General features: G+C 38.1%; 1 protein-coding gene across 1 annotated transcript; it reads right to left on the bottom strand.

Moving 5' to 3' along the window:
• Nucleotides 1-4,162: 4,162 nt before the first annotated feature.
• LOC117333911 (probable DNA repair protein RAD50) lies at nucleotides 4,163-4,624 on the bottom strand. Its single transcript, XM_033893328.1, has one exon. The coding sequence runs from the start codon at nucleotides 4,622-4,624 to the stop codon at nucleotides 4,163-4,165; it is 462 nt and encodes a 153-aa protein (XP_033749219.1).
• Between the last annotated feature and the right edge of the window lie 11,635 nt (nucleotides 4,625-16,259).

Raw genomic sequence — 16,259 nt, 5'->3', positions numbered from 1 at the left:
CGTGTGAAAACTATAAAATCTTAGCTGATCTGTCTTTGACAAAAGGCCTTGGTAAAATGATCAAGTTTTCTATCCCAAATGAGGTTATCTCCATTACGGGTTTATTACGTATGCGCTGTCTAGAACTTCCTGTCCTATTCCGGCGAACTCTATTCATAGTCGCGCGGTTATCATTAGCATACATCAACTCAATACACACTTGTACCCGGGTCAACGAGACTACACTCGTTTGACGACATCTGTGAATGAGGTAACCCTATCATAGATAATATCCATTACATTAGGGCTTGTAACCCGAACTCAGATAAATATACCATTACGGAGATTTGCTGATCCAGCACGCCGGGTACCTTGACCGTGTTACAACACGGACAAAACATTCACAGAACCTGCTATCTAAACCTCATCTCAGACCATCATTATATTTATGGGATCCCATTCATAATTCTAGAATACAAGTGTAAATGTAGGACCATCTGATAATATGTTTGATCGTATGCGTGACTCACCGTCTTAATTACGACTTCAGTTCTTTAAACAGGACAGCGTACCAAAGGGAAACTACCGCCGTTAAATAGATACGGGTATTTCACACGAATTATACTACTAATTGTGAAAGAAAATATATCTTATAAACACTCCATGTCCATATATGGTTCTACCTGAATATAAGTGTACTTCTCGCAATAACAACCACAGCCATCTTTTCCCATGATCCTTTGCGACCCCAATGATGGCGTCGCGTGAGTTTGTTCTGATGGAATCGCCTATGCAGGTGCAGAGATTACATCATATAATTTATAGATAATTAACTGACTAGAGCTGTTGTATCTCCTTTATTAGCGTATTACTTGTAATTTTGCTTTACGTCATAATGAAGACAAGACCCTGGAATACACATTGTATATTTCACAGGAATGTTGGTTATGTCAGAAAGCATGCATGGCATGATATCTTATTTATAACCAAACATTACTTATATCATTAATATGTTAGTAAAGATAATCAAACGTAGATCAGAATGTCTCAACACGACAACAAGGTATCCCAAATAGATCTGAATGTCCGAACATAAAACATACAAAAGCTTCCTAAGTGTTGGAAGATGAGTACCGCATCCAACACACAGTCGGCAGTGTATCAGCGGTACCACTCTTTACCTGGTAGAAGATCATGAGTTCCATCCAAAGTCTATTCCAAATCAGCATGATTGATAATGCGTCTGTAAATGTAACTATATCTATATAGAATTTGATCAAATGTAGTGTTATATAACTCCTCTTTGCAGCGTCCTTGCCTCGTGACGTTTACATAAACCCTGTATTTCGGTAATGGGACGGCTGATTCGCCGCTCAGTATGATGTGACCGGATGGGATGTGTATTGGTTGTCTTCGGCAGTATGCTTCAGTGAGGTAGCACTATAAAGTCAGCATCATATCTGAGCTATCAAAGGGAGACAAACACAAACATATGCAACCCAAAACTTTAAATTACAATCGGAAAATACATAACAATTACATGGTTGCATCTACAGTAATTCGTCTTTGAAAAAAAATGGAAAATAGTGGTAAGCAGGATTTAGAGGTGTTTTAAAAGATTTCCCAAGAGATACCAATTGGTAAAAATATGTTTATAATTTCTTATAGAACAAAATCCTTGTATAAGTGTATCTTTGTATGATAAAATTCTATTTTCCACATCATGGCCTCATTGTGGGATATTCTATATGAGGGTAGATACGGTATATTCGTTAGTCTGTTTGTTTTGTTGTTACTATCCGTTTCTCATTTAGAGAACGTGACATTGCCTAGATGTATATGACGGTGACGTGGATGAAGCAGAAGACGCTTACTCCTCCGGAATACCTGGTCTAGTTTTGTTTTTATGATCCCTGTCATCATCTGGTTCACGTTTTGGCCTCGTTTTATCGTTTTAGAACTACGGTTTTTATCGACTCATAATCAAATGTAACAACACAATAGATTATCGTGTTTTACAAATACAGTAGAACGAATCCGTGAAAATAAGAAAAATGCTAGTGCTCGTATTATACTCTTAGTTTCATTTTCACTTCATACATTACAGAAATTTGACGTAGCTTACTAGCTGTACGTATTTTGACCCAGGGTGTCGGTATAAACGGTAAACCACCTATTGAAATCGTAAGGACATCATGGCCCCAGTACACGATTGGTAAAGTATAGGATTGAAACCCCAACCTGTTTACGATTCCTTAAACTTAAACAGTATTATTTGGAACAGCTGCACTTTAAGCTTGGAAAGCTAATCCGATATGATATCACTAGACTTGAGGAATTCTCTCGTTAAGCTGACACCGTTTTTCGTTGTTTTATTATCTGTATGACGACACGACTATATTTAATGTACTTATAGTAAATCATCATAGGAAACTATAAGACTTTTATTACGTGTTGTACACATGTAGACGACTGTGTACTCCTGTAGGGCTTTGATATGTCTTTCCGCTACGTTAGGCCGCCATTGTTTTAGAGAAGGTCGCGACCCTTGTGGTGTCCGGTGATACGTACCAGGCGCCCTGTACGAATCAGTGGGGTAGTCCTGTCTTTATTACCTGCCCCCAGGTGTGTCCCTCCCAGGTGTAAACGTCAGGTGGAGGTAAACACCAGGTTATGTGTTAATTAAGCATTGAATATGACACCGAGGGACAGAGGGCGCAGGGGTCGTCTCGCTTCACTGGTTGCTATGCAATGTCTGACCAATCAAAGAAATGGATACAAAGGGCACAGTCTCCCCGTGCGTTTTATTTGTGAATTACAACATAGAATATAGTTGGTCGCTAATGACGTATATAGAATAATCTATGATAAAATGGTTTTGATTTCTGTGAACAGTTTACCCCTAGCGTTGATTTCGTGCAATGTGTGTATTAAATTAAGCGTTTTTGACAGATTACAATCAATTTAAAGTCGTGTATGGTATTATGTAATTGGATACGGCATTTGAACGACAGAACACAGAGGGATAAGTCTCGTATTTGTACCATAGATATACACTATATATATCACCACAGTACATAGTACTCCACGTGGGTCAATTCCGTCTGTCCTCGACTCACAACTCGTGTTAGTTCATAACATGATCGAAATTTATATAATAGCCTAGGTGTCCGCTCGTACGCGTTTATGAGAGCACAGAAGAGAGAAAAAAAAACTCACAATAATCTCCCTCGGGTAACTATTGGCCCTTAAACTTTTGACAATGATTCAATAAAAAACAAACTTGAGCGTGGTGAACCTGTAGTCAAATTATGATAATTACATTCGGTGTAATATTTACCTATATGTTGTGGTACCGTTACTGTATATGCCACTGTATACTACTACACTTTAGAATGATTCGGTCAATACAGCAACAGGTGCCCTGGATAAACAAACATGGACGCCGGTCACTTACGGAGCTTTCCGATTTTATTAGCCTTTTGTTTTATAGGCCACCAAGAAAAATTAAAGCATTTCTATGAATCTAAATTGATGTCATCATTTTCATTTTATTGCAAAAAAAACAAAAAAAAACGATTGTTATAATTGCCATTCCAGATAAGAAACTATTTCAAACGAAATGGCCTTGAGATCGTTATCATCTATCGACAGAGCTACTTTCATTTAAAATTTCTTAGTGGGTATTATTCTGAAAATGAATTAAATCCAGTCGATGGAAAACAACCATTTCCGTAAAAACACTCAAATCTCTCAATCATTTCTAGATCACATATAAATGTGCGATAACGGCTTCTTTTTCGAAACCAGCAAATAAGTGAAAATGCAATTATTAAAAATGAGACAGAATTAAAGAGTGTTCAAACCATTTTATGTGCTGGTTGTTTTTGACGACACCAGAAACTAGAATATTTTATACTGATTGTACTGTGAATTAAAACTTGCTGACGTCAGTGTTTTAGTTAGCGGCAAAATTTGAATTTTAACACCTTTCTTGTTTCAGGTTAAGAGTTTAAATGTAAATGTAGGCGATTAACAGCTACCAGATGCTATCGTACAGTCTATAAACACTACTTAGATGGCTGATAAATTGAATATCGCCCGATATCTGTCACCCAAATTGTATTTATATCGACTGTTTACTGGCATCTGATAACAGTTAAACACGGAAAACCATTAACCCTTACAAATCATACACTGTCATTGAGTCATCACACATTGTCAATGAGTCATCACACATTGTCAATGAGTCATCACACATTGTCATTGAGTCATCACACACTGTCATTGAGTCATCACGCATTGTCATTGAGTCACCACACACTGTCATTGAGTCATCACACACTGTCATTGGGTCATCACACACTGTCATTGAGTCATCACACACTGTCATTGAGTCATCACGCATTGTCATTGAGTCATCACACATTGTCATTGAGTCATCACACATTGTCATTGAGTCATCACACACTGTCATTGGGTCATCACACATTGTCATTGAGTCATCACACACTGTCATTGAGTCATCACACACTGTCATTGAGTCATCACACACTGTCATTGAGTCATCACACATTGTCATTGAGTCATCACACATTGACATTGAGTCATCACACACTGTCATTGAGTCATCACACACTGTCATTTAGTCATCACACATTGTCATTGAGTCATCACACACTGTCATTGAGTCATTACACATTGCCATTGAGTCATCACACACTGTCATTGAGTCATCACACATTGTCATTGAGTCATCACACATTGTCATTGAGTCATCACACATTGTCATTGAGTCATCACACATTGTCATTGAGTCATCACACACTGTCATTGAGTCATCACACACTGTCATTGAGTCATCACACATTGTTATTAAATCATAGCATACTGTCATTTAGTCATCGCAGATTGTCATGCAATGCAAAACTGACACTATCTTTTCTAAGAGAATTAAGGTGTGGCGATTATATATATTGGTATTTCACTGGTCCTTATCCTAATCCCTTCAGAGATTTATCCTAATCCTAATCCTGTCAAGGATCCTCCTAATCCTTTTCCCATCAGAGATGTATCAAAGTCCTAATCCCGTCAGAGATGTATCAAAGTCCTTATCTCGTCAGAGATGTATCAAAGTCCTAATCCCGTCAGAGATCTATCAAAGTCCTAATCCCGTCAGAGATCTATCAAAGTCCTTATCCCATCAGAGATCTATCCTTATCCCATCAGAGATCTATCCTAATCCCGTCAGATATCTATCAAAGTCCTAATCCCGTCAGAGATTTATCAAAGTCCTAATCCCGCCAGATATCTATCAAATTCCTAATCCCGTCAGAGATATATCCTAATCCCATCATTGATCTATCAAAGTCCTAATCCCGTCGGAGATCTATCAAAGTTCTAATTACGTCAGAGATGTATCAAAGTCCTAATCACGTCAGAGATCTGTTCTAATCCTAATCCCGTCAGAGATTTATCAAAGTCCTAATCCCGTCAGAGATGTATCAAAGTCCTAATCCCGTCAGGGATCTATCCTAATCCAATCAGAGATGTATCAAAGTCCTAATCCCGTCAGAGATGTATCAAAGTCCTATAATCCCGTCAGAAATCTATCCTAATCCCGTCAGAGATGTATCAAAGTCCTAATCCCGACAGGGATCTATCCTAATCCCATCAGAGATCTATCCTAATCCCGTCAGAGACGTATCAAAGTCCTAATCCCGTCAGAGATCTATCAAAGTCCTAATCCCGTCACTGATCTATCAAAGTCCTAATCCCATCAGAGATCTATCAAAGTCCTAATCCCGTCAGAGATCTATCCTAATCCCGTCAGAGATGTATCAAAGTCCTAATCCCGTCAGAGATGTATCAAAGTCCTAATCCCGTCAGAGATGTATCAAAGTCCTAATCCCGTTAAGGATCTATCAAAGTCCTAATCCCATCAGAGATCTATCAAAGTCCTAATCCCGTCAGAGATCTATCCTAATCCCACCAGAGATCTATCCTAATCCCGTCAGAGATGTATCAAAGTTCTCATCCCGTCAGGGATCTATCAAAGTCCTAATCCCATCAGAGATCTATCAAAGTCCTAATCCCGTCAGGGATGTATCCTAATCCCATCAGAGATCTATCCTAATCCCGTCAGAGATCTATCAAAGTCCTAATCCGTCAGATTTCTATCCTAATCCCATCAGAGATCTATCCAAATCCCATCAGAGATCTATCAAAGTCCTAATCTCGTCAGAGATCTATCAAAGTCCTAATCCCATCAGAGATCTATCAAAGTCCTAATCCCGTCAGGGATGTATCCTAATCCCATCAGAGATCTATCCTAATCCCGTCAGAGATCTATCAAAGTCCTAATCCGTCAGATTTCTATCCTAATCCCATCAGAGATCTATCCTGATCCCATCAGAGATCTATCAAAGTCCTAATCTCGTCAGAGATCTATCAAAGTCCTAATCCCATCAGAGATCTATCAAAGTCCTAATCCCGTCAGGGATGTATCCTAATCCCATCAGAGATCTATCCTAATCCCGTCAGAGATCTATCAAAGTCCTAATCCGTCAGATTTCTATCCTAATCCCATCAGAGATCTATCCTAATCCCATCAGAGATCTATCAAAGTCCTAATCTCGTCAGAGATCTATCAAAGTCCTAATCACGTCAGGGATCTATCAAAGTCCTAATCACGTCAGAGATCTGTTCTATTCCCGTCATAGATGTATCAAAGTCCTAATCCCGTCAGAGATGTATCAAAGTCCTAATCCCGTCAGAGATGTATCAAAGTCCTAATCCCGTCAGAGATGTATCAAAGTCCTAATCCCGCCAGATATCTGTCAAAGTCCTAATCCCGTTAGGGATCTATCCGATCCCATCAGAGATCTATCAAAGTCCTAATCCCGTCAGAGATCTATCAAAGTCCTAATCCCATCAGAGATCTATCAAAGTCCTAATCCCGTCGGGATCTATCATAATCCCATCAGAGATCTATCGAAGTCCTAATCCCATCAGAGATGTATCAAAGTCCTAATCCCGTCAGAGATCTACCCTTATCCCGTCAGAGATCTGTTCTAATCCTGATCCCATCAGAGATGTATCAAAGTCCTTATCCCGTCAGAGATGTATCAAAGTCCTATAATCCCGTTAGGGATCTATCCTAATCCCGTCAGATATCTATCAAAGTCCTAATCCCGCCAGATATCTATCAAATTCCTAATCCCGTCAGAGATATATCCTAATCCCATCATTGATCTATCAAAGTCCTAATCCCGTCATGGATCTATCATAATCCCATCAGATATCTTTCCTAATCCCATCAGAGATGTATCAAAGTCCTAATCACGTCAGAGATCTGTTCTAATCCTAATCCCGTCAGAGATGTATCAAAGTCCTAATCCCGTCAGAGATCTGTTCTAATCTTAATCCCGACAGAGATCTGTCCTAATCATAATCCCGTCAGAGATCTATTCTAATCCCGTCAGAGATTTATCCTAATCCTAATCCCGTCAGAGATCTATCCTAATCCCGTCAGAGATGTATCAAAGTCCTAATCCCGTCAGAGATGTATCAAAGTCCTAGTCCCGTCTGAGATCTGTCAAAGTCCTAATCCCGTCAGAGATCTATCCTAATCCCGTCAGAGATCTATCCTAATCCCATCAGAGATGTATCAAAGTCCTAATCCTGTCAGAGATCTATCTTAATCCCGTCAGAGATCTATCCTAATTCTAATCCTGTCCGAGATCTATCCTAATCCCGACAGAGATCTATCCTAATCCCGTCAGAGATCTATCCTAATCCCGTCAGGGATCTATCCTAATCCTAATCCCGTCAGAGATCTATCCTAATCCTAATCCCGTCAGAGATCTATCCTAATCCTAATCCCGTCAGAGATCTATCCTAATCCTTATCCCGTCAGAGATCTATCCTAATCCCATCAGAGATATATCAAAGTCCTAATCCTGTCAGAGATCTGTTCTAATCTGAATCCCGACAGAGATCTATCCTAATCCTTATCCTGTCAGAGATCTATCCTAATCCTAATCCTGTCCGAGAGCAATCCTAATTCTAATCCTGTCCGAGATCTATTCTAATCCTAATCCCGTCAGAGATATATCCTAATCCCGTCGGAGATGTATCAAAGTCCTAGTCCCGTCAGGGATCTATCCTAAATCCCGTCAGAGATCTATCCTAATCCCATCAGAGATGTATCAAAGTCCTAATCCTGTCAGGGATCTATCCTAATCCCGTCAGAGATCTATCCTAATCCTAATCCCGTCAGAGATCTATCCTAATCCTAATCCCGTCAGAGATCTATCCTAATCCCATCAGAGATCTATCAAAGTCCTAATCCTGTCAGAGATCTGTCCTAATCATAATCCCGTCAGAGATCTATCCTAATCCTAATCCCGTCAGAGATCTATCCTAATACTAATCCCGTCAGAGATATGTTCTAATTCTAATCTAGTAAGATATCTGTCCTACTCGTAATATATCCATTCTATATACCACACCAGATAATCACATACTAAACGTTATGTGTTAGAATCTGTAAGATCCTTGCTTTGATAATAAATAATTATAATACATTGGAGTTTAACATACCGCTATATTACAGAAACATAGTCTATCTCAACGCGGTTCACAAATTATAATCCGATTTGTCACCAATAAAATAGCCAATCATAAATGGAGTAACAAAATCTGAAACAGATAAGATTCGTGTCTGTCCGAGACTTCGGTACCGATGGTAAACAAGATACCCTAAAGGTCAGTTTCTACAAGAATGTATTCCTTTCAATAGGATCTTCACTTTAAAACAAGTTGATAGATAATCAAATTGACAAATCATCCATTTGTATATATATATTAAAAAGGCCATTCACAGAGGGTACCATCAACGATATGTGACGAAACAGTAAAAATGGCGAAAGGAAAGGAGAACAGGTGCGTATAGTGGCGGGGGTCACAGGTGCCAGGATGTGTATTACTACGCCAAATCCCGAACAATGACCCTATTGTCCTCACAGTAACACGTCTCATTCATTCTGAACAGATCCTCAATACATCTTTCAAAATAAAACGATAATGAATCTCCTTAAGTGATAATATCTGTCAGTAATCACAGAGAGAATATGGGTTTGTGAGAGTAGGTACGACAGGGGACGAGTTCTTGTTTAACTTGAGACCCATAATTACCTGTAATGGTGACGGTTATTACTGAGATACAGCGGTAATATCAACTTCATTACTTATAACACAGGTGTGTTTAACACGTGTCCTAATATACATGTAACTGTTGACATCAGCTTAACAACTATCGCTACATCGGTAACTGTATATTCCGGAGAGCTGCACAACAAACGGAAACTAATGAATCGGAGTATACCTTAAGTGGTGCTACTTTTTGTGCGATAGACAAATTGGAAATAAAAGCATTAAATAGGGATATTACTAAATAAGGATATTACTAAATAGGGATATTACTGTTCTGCATAGAATATTTATAACCGGAAAATGCATATCACGTGTTTCATACAAGATAAATATTAAGTAATGATATGACATTTCGTTTGTATCGTCCGGCTTCCGGTTAACCATATCTACTATTTCCAGTTAACATCCGGGTTTCCATCGTTCAGAATGGATCTTTGATGTATCGAACCATTGTGTGTCTGTGTATTATCGATGACAGATCTCGTCAGCTGGCAATAAACTGTTATCTCTAAAGTTATCACAATATCTATCTATTACACAGCCAACTACGTGCAATATCGTACTCAATCCGGAGCCGCTTTCGTTTCGTATAGTATTCACAACCTTTACAGCGTAAAAAACATCCATGTTTAAAATGAAATGATACCAATAACCTTTTCAGGTGAATTGACATATCACATAAATCTTGACAGCTGCTTTACTTTATGAAATACTATGGCACGAGAGTACTGCGTAAAAAGGAATGTATTTATGGAAAATGTTTAGACAATATCTTTGATATAAATATGATTATGAGAGATGAAAGCTAAGCTAATTAACTGCCTGAGCTGACTTACAAAGCTAAACACGTCCTTATCACGATGTACAAACATCTACCAGACCAGAACACGTCACCCTGCCACGTGATATCGTGTCGTGTCGTATTCAGATAACATCTTGTTTTGAGGGGAAAAACGAATTTTCAACTCTATACTGGTGATATTCTGATAGTTCATAATGAATTAGTCCTAGTAAGCCATTGGCAAATCAAAGGGCTATAACAAAAATAGAGTCGATAACAATCAAATAATTTGACCTCTTGTTAGAAACCTTTCGTCTTCGAGTGAACAAAATATAAATATTGAATATTGAGGACCACTGCAAGAAGACAACACTGTGTGATAAAGAATCGATGAAAGAGTCAAAGTGAGGCAGATATAATATCAAGACCAGTGGGACCAGATCTAAGGATCAGACGGGACCAGTGGGACAAAATCTAAGGATCAAACCAGACCAGTGGGACCAGATCTCAGGATCAAATCAGACCAGATCTCAGGATCAAACCAGACCAGTGGGACCAGATCTCAGGATCAAATCAGACCAGATCTCAGGATCAAACCAGACCAGAGGAACTAGATCTAAGGATCAAACCAGACCAGTGTGACCAGATCTAAGGATCAGACCAGCGGGACTAGACCTAAGGACTTAAGGGGTTTAACGTCCTCGTAATAGTCAGAGACATAACAGGACGGTGCCAAGGAAACACATATAGAGGGAAAACAAAGTAGAGACAGAGCAATGATGAACGATAGGAAAGATTCCAGATCTCATGCATTGCAATGGGGGCGGAAGATCTATGTCGGTCTCTTCAATGGCCTCTCTATAGAAGATACGGAAAAAATCCACTTTTAGTCGCCTTCTACGATAAACATACATTGGGGTACAGTGGGCCTTATTCTAGGGCTACCTCTACCAAGCAAGAGAGCCCCGCAATTAGTCGCCTCTTACGACATGCAGTGGAATAAACAAGACATATTCTTTCCCTGCTCCTGCATGGATTGCATGGTCTCTAAGAGAAACTCTTGAGTCCGGCTTGACGCTTGAGCTGGATTGTTTGCCTTAGTACCATTTTTCTCCGCTAGGCTGCGTTCGTTGTTATATATTTACAGTTTGATATTCATGTAGAACATACGTCATCATATCTTTTTACAATGCATTTGCATTTCAATTCTAACATAATCAGATATACACCATTAAAAATACATTTTTCTTGATTGAATAATGTTATATGTAGATTTCGAATGTTGCAATATGATAAGAAAATTGTAGCAAGTGACAAATGACAATAAACCAAATTGAAAAGCCTAAAAACATGACATTCCCATGGCCATCCCGGCCTCTTGATAATCACGTTGTGGGGCCGAATCTGTGTACTGATAATAGATGGGGGAATTATAAGGTAATTTGTAACTCGACTCGGCCAATTAGAACCAGTCAGGACCCACCGTCCGTCAGCTGGTTATTTTGTGAATTGTAAGTAAAATGAGTCATGTCATTGAAAAAAAATGAGACAATACAATTATTTATATGAACATTTATCAGCATTATAGAAAGTGCAATTTTATGCACCAGGTGCCCGTACTGGTATCACGTGTCACAGAGGATGTGTGGTCTCGTGCAAGGAGGCGCAGTCTAGGGGGCGGCACCATCGCTCCGTCAGAGGGCGCTTGAGGCAAAGGTCAATATCGTCTAAGATAAAATGTCACCTTTTGAAAAGCAGAGCAAATGCGATGGTTCGATGTATTACAACGTTATTCAATGTGTAATGAGCTGATAATTCAATACTGTTAGTCCCATGGTACCGGGGACATACATTTAATAGCATACTTCTACAAATCTGAAGTTCTCAAATACAATGGTAATTGAATATCCTAGTATTATAATTTATACCTAGAGAGAGTCTTTATTCTCAACTTGGTATGGTTAATCACTCTGCCTGGACTCTATTTTGACGGCGGGTACGGTATCACAATGGATATGGTAATGGACTGCGTTGTGAAAAAAGAGAATATGTTAATTAACTTAAAACATGGCTATTTACTTATGTACTTATTATCTATAGTGTATAGTAAATAAGTACATTGTACGTTATATATATTTATGTCTGCGATGTCACTATATAAACCGTAATAAGTTTCGGGTCATTCGACTATGAACCGAAATGAGTACGAATATGAACGCGAGATGAATGTAAACAAGTAATGCAAGTCACACCGGACTCTCGTTTGGACGAGAAGTTGTAAATAATTTCGTGGCTTTATCTATTCACTATATTGTATCACTTTCTTTAGAAAAAAAATCTAATAAACTTGTTTTAAAATTGAATATTCGTTTAATAAGTCACTGGGGACTTTCCTGATTTTCGGGATGATTTGTAACCTATTAACAGTATAGTCAACCAACAATACCATGCATTCATGTTCTCATACAACGCAAATTATAGCAGACGTGTCATCAACAACAAAAAAACGGGAAGCTCATATAATTATCTACGGTGTCCGCATTACTCAGTTTAAAATTCAGCGGACATGCCTCCGCATTATGACGTAATAAACGCACGATGACATTTATAATAACGACAATAATTCCCAGAGTGAATCAACACTTTTAGACAAGAATATTTCAAACGAAGAAAATCTTTGAACTGTTTTATGATACAATCCTTTTTCCGCAATCTGATTTTCACGGACTTCATTTCAAATCTCCGTTTCATGAGAAAGCATGTGAAAAGATTCCACCACGGGAAAGGGAGCACGTGCCTTGGGCTGTTCTGCCAATTTAACATTCCAGTGGCTCTTTGAGATACATTTCATTTTCAGTTGTGTTTATTTTTTTGTACATGGTAAAGGATGGAAATGTAAATGTATATACATTGTATGATACATGTACTATTTTTTAGGATAAGATCGACCAGGTGAATTTCAATATGCTTGGTTATGCCATATTGCACGAAACCCACTAGGACTAATTGATACAGTAGGGGGTCCTTACGCAATATGGCTGTAATCAATTTGTGTTCATCACCGTGGTGATATGAATGTTTTAAATATTAAAATTTGAAGTTATTAATAATAACACCATATTATTATCAAATGACGTGTTTTACAAATTCTGATTGGTTGAAATAAAGTCACGTGGCTCCCCGTTAAACACAATATCGACATCTCGTGAAAAAGCCAATTGAAAAACTAATTCAAAATTGACCAAGTGTTTCCAAAAACAGATTACAGGGTATGAATTTCTTCATTTGGCATTGTCCGACAATGTCTAATGAACTGCTCTTCGCAGTTCATAAAATTTGTCTCAAGACCTATTGAGGTTTATACCCCCATACACCTCAACATAACATTATTCAATCCTTAAATGTCTTGCACTTAATTACAACTTCAGACGACCAATGTTTATGGCACATGTGGGACGATTATGTTATCTATAAAATATTAAATGTACTTTTTGATATTTGGAGTATGTAGTGTTAAAAAGGTATATTTTACACTTGTAGTCTCGTTTAGTGAATATTTCCTCATGTTTTAGTCTCTTTCAATGATGATTTGTTTGCCTTCTCTAACATTTTTTATTATCTATTTATTATAAAACTATTAAAGCCTTTTGATTTCGATTGATTTCAATTCCAAACATGAAAACCTGCTGATGTTTCAATGTTTTTCTCGGTCAGTAGCGCAACATGCAGTTAAATGTAGGGGTGATCACAGGGTTCGAATGAGATACGAATCACTACCCTCTCCTATAGACATATATCTACACAATATTCACTGTGAACTCTATTATGTTAATCATCAGATGTAGATTTAGATATATCATTTTATTTAGATTTCTGAGTTACGCGAGTACGTGATTTACCGAGATCTCAGCGGAGTTCCATGACCTCTTGACATTTAATCACTTGCGCAATTTGTGATAAGGTTTTAACCACATTACATCCAGAAACACGATATCCTTGAGCAGGAAATATAGTGCACGCCTCGTTAGCTAATTGCTGTAAAATGCACATATCACTGTTTATATCATCTAGATAGCCCAACAGTTGGATGGACAGGTAGCATGTTACAATAGATACATGTATGTTACACGTAGGTCTGTGTCGATAGGCTGAACTTTGGTTAAAATAATCCGACATGAAATGAATGAAAAAAATGGAATATCATTTAGAGAGATTTGACAAATGTATGTAAGCAGTATACTGTTATAGCTTATCAATGAATCGGGGACGATTTGATATTGTTCCTTTGAAACGTTATCACTGTGTAATGTGTGTGACAGTTGTAAACGTCGCTGTAGACGAGATGGAGCGATAAAGCGACACCTATCGGGGTAATTTAGACAAAGGCAGTCAGTATCACAGGACGATACCACACACTAACTGTGATCAAAGCCATGCACGTTCATTTCGCTAATTAAAATATCATTGTTCCTCTTTACACAAACCAATTAGAGTCTGGTTACACATTGATTGACTTACACATAAACTGTATCTCGCCATTGTTACTGATTTTTTGTCATAGGTTTTAATTCATGACGATAGTCTCGTTATTTTTTATTCTATTTCCCAAAAAACTAGAATGAGTCACGTCAGCAGATTGTTTTCGTGATGTGTTGTAATGAATAACATTCTGAGGAAAACAACTCCCTGTTTTTAAAACAAAGAGAATTCAATCCGTTTGTAGGTAGATAACATTGATATAGGAATGATACAGAATTGAGGAATTGATGTCAATCATTCTCTGATTATTTATACGAACTACAGAAAAGTCCGATGGTGTCTGCATACGTCTTGTTACAGTGGCGTAATTCCAAAGACAGTGGGATGTTCTATTTCTATCAAATCTCGATGAAGCCCTGATACATATCATATGTCAACCAACGTTTGATGACATTATGTAATATTAAAACATGCTAATTGTTATGAGTGAAGGAGGTTCTTTGTGATATTAATACTCGTTAACCCGATAACCTGATGGTTCCATTATCGCCGCACCAGTTCTCATTTTGAGGAAGTGACATATTCCAGATTTGACATAGAAACAGAAGACGCTTACCCTTCCAGGGCACATGGTCTTCTCCTTATACATTTTCAATGATCTCCATACAGAGTGTATAGTGCCCTCGTTTATCGCTTTTGAGTTAGAATTACGGTTTTGTTTGCTTGTCGACGTTCTTCTTTTTTAACATTACATTTCTTCGGCGCTTGAAGTTAATCCATTTTAGTGGATTACAAGCGCCTTCGACCATTTATGGTCCGCGTGTTTTTTTGTTTTTGTTTTTGTTTTTTGTTTTCAAAGGCAAAGCGAAGAAGACATGAACCTAATTCAGCCACGTCCCACTGGAAGTTGTAGGGACGTAGAAGAAATAACATATGATGTTGTGGATGAAAAATAGCATTGCCAGACACAATCTTTAATTCATTATGCAAAGTCTAGAAATTTGTCGATAACAAAATACTTGAATTGCGATAAATCATTGCTGAAACGTACATGTATGTTACTGAGGAGTTAAGTCCATCAGTATCATAATGCTTTCGAAATTTAAACAATTTGTCTGGTAGAAGTAGCACGGGGGAGGATGGGTTACATGTTATTTGTTACATAGTTAAGACTACACTCCCCGTTACTACGGCAACCTAATATAGGTCAACAAATCTCACATTGAAAACTTGACAATTAAAATTACGGAATGAGAGGGGAAATCTAATAATTTTCCTTGCGAATTGGCGTTGCCAGGTGTAGAAAAATGTACCAGACTTTCATGTTATAATGTATAGCTTTTACCAAGTACGAGTGATCCTTAAATAATTACATAGATTTGTCGAACTCAACTTTATACTATCTAATGACTTCTCGGTTACTATACATCACTGTTAGCCCTTGTGAAGTTGTGCCATTCAGGAAGTTTATATATGTTTTTGTCTAGATGACGAAGGGTTTTGTACTGGGAAACTCTTAATGGGAAAATCGGTGTTGTGCAACAATATGCATAAAGGATAACGGTCTCGTTCCGGAGCGAGGCTCTGCGTGACATCGGTCGTTAGACATTCCCGTGTACATGTTACGTAACCGAGAGTGGAAATGCGCATGCGCATCCCGATTGTTAGTGTTCCTTGTGAAGGAGAGGTGCAGAGACGTCAAGGTCTCGAGGAAGGATTCTTTTTTTCAGGTCAAACTAGGTCTAAACACATTTGTCGTACCAAATCAACTTAGTGAATGAATCATGCTTTTTTTTATGTCTAT

This window comes from Pecten maximus, chromosome 9 (genome assembly GCF_902652985.1).
Source record: "Pecten maximus chromosome 9, xPecMax1.1, whole genome shotgun sequence".
In the NCBI taxonomy this organism is placed as follows: domain Eukaryota; kingdom Metazoa; phylum Mollusca; class Bivalvia; order Pectinida; family Pectinidae; genus Pecten; species Pecten maximus.
The sequence above is the reverse complement of the archived record's forward strand: the minus strand, read 5'-3'. Positions and strand labels throughout refer to the sequence as shown.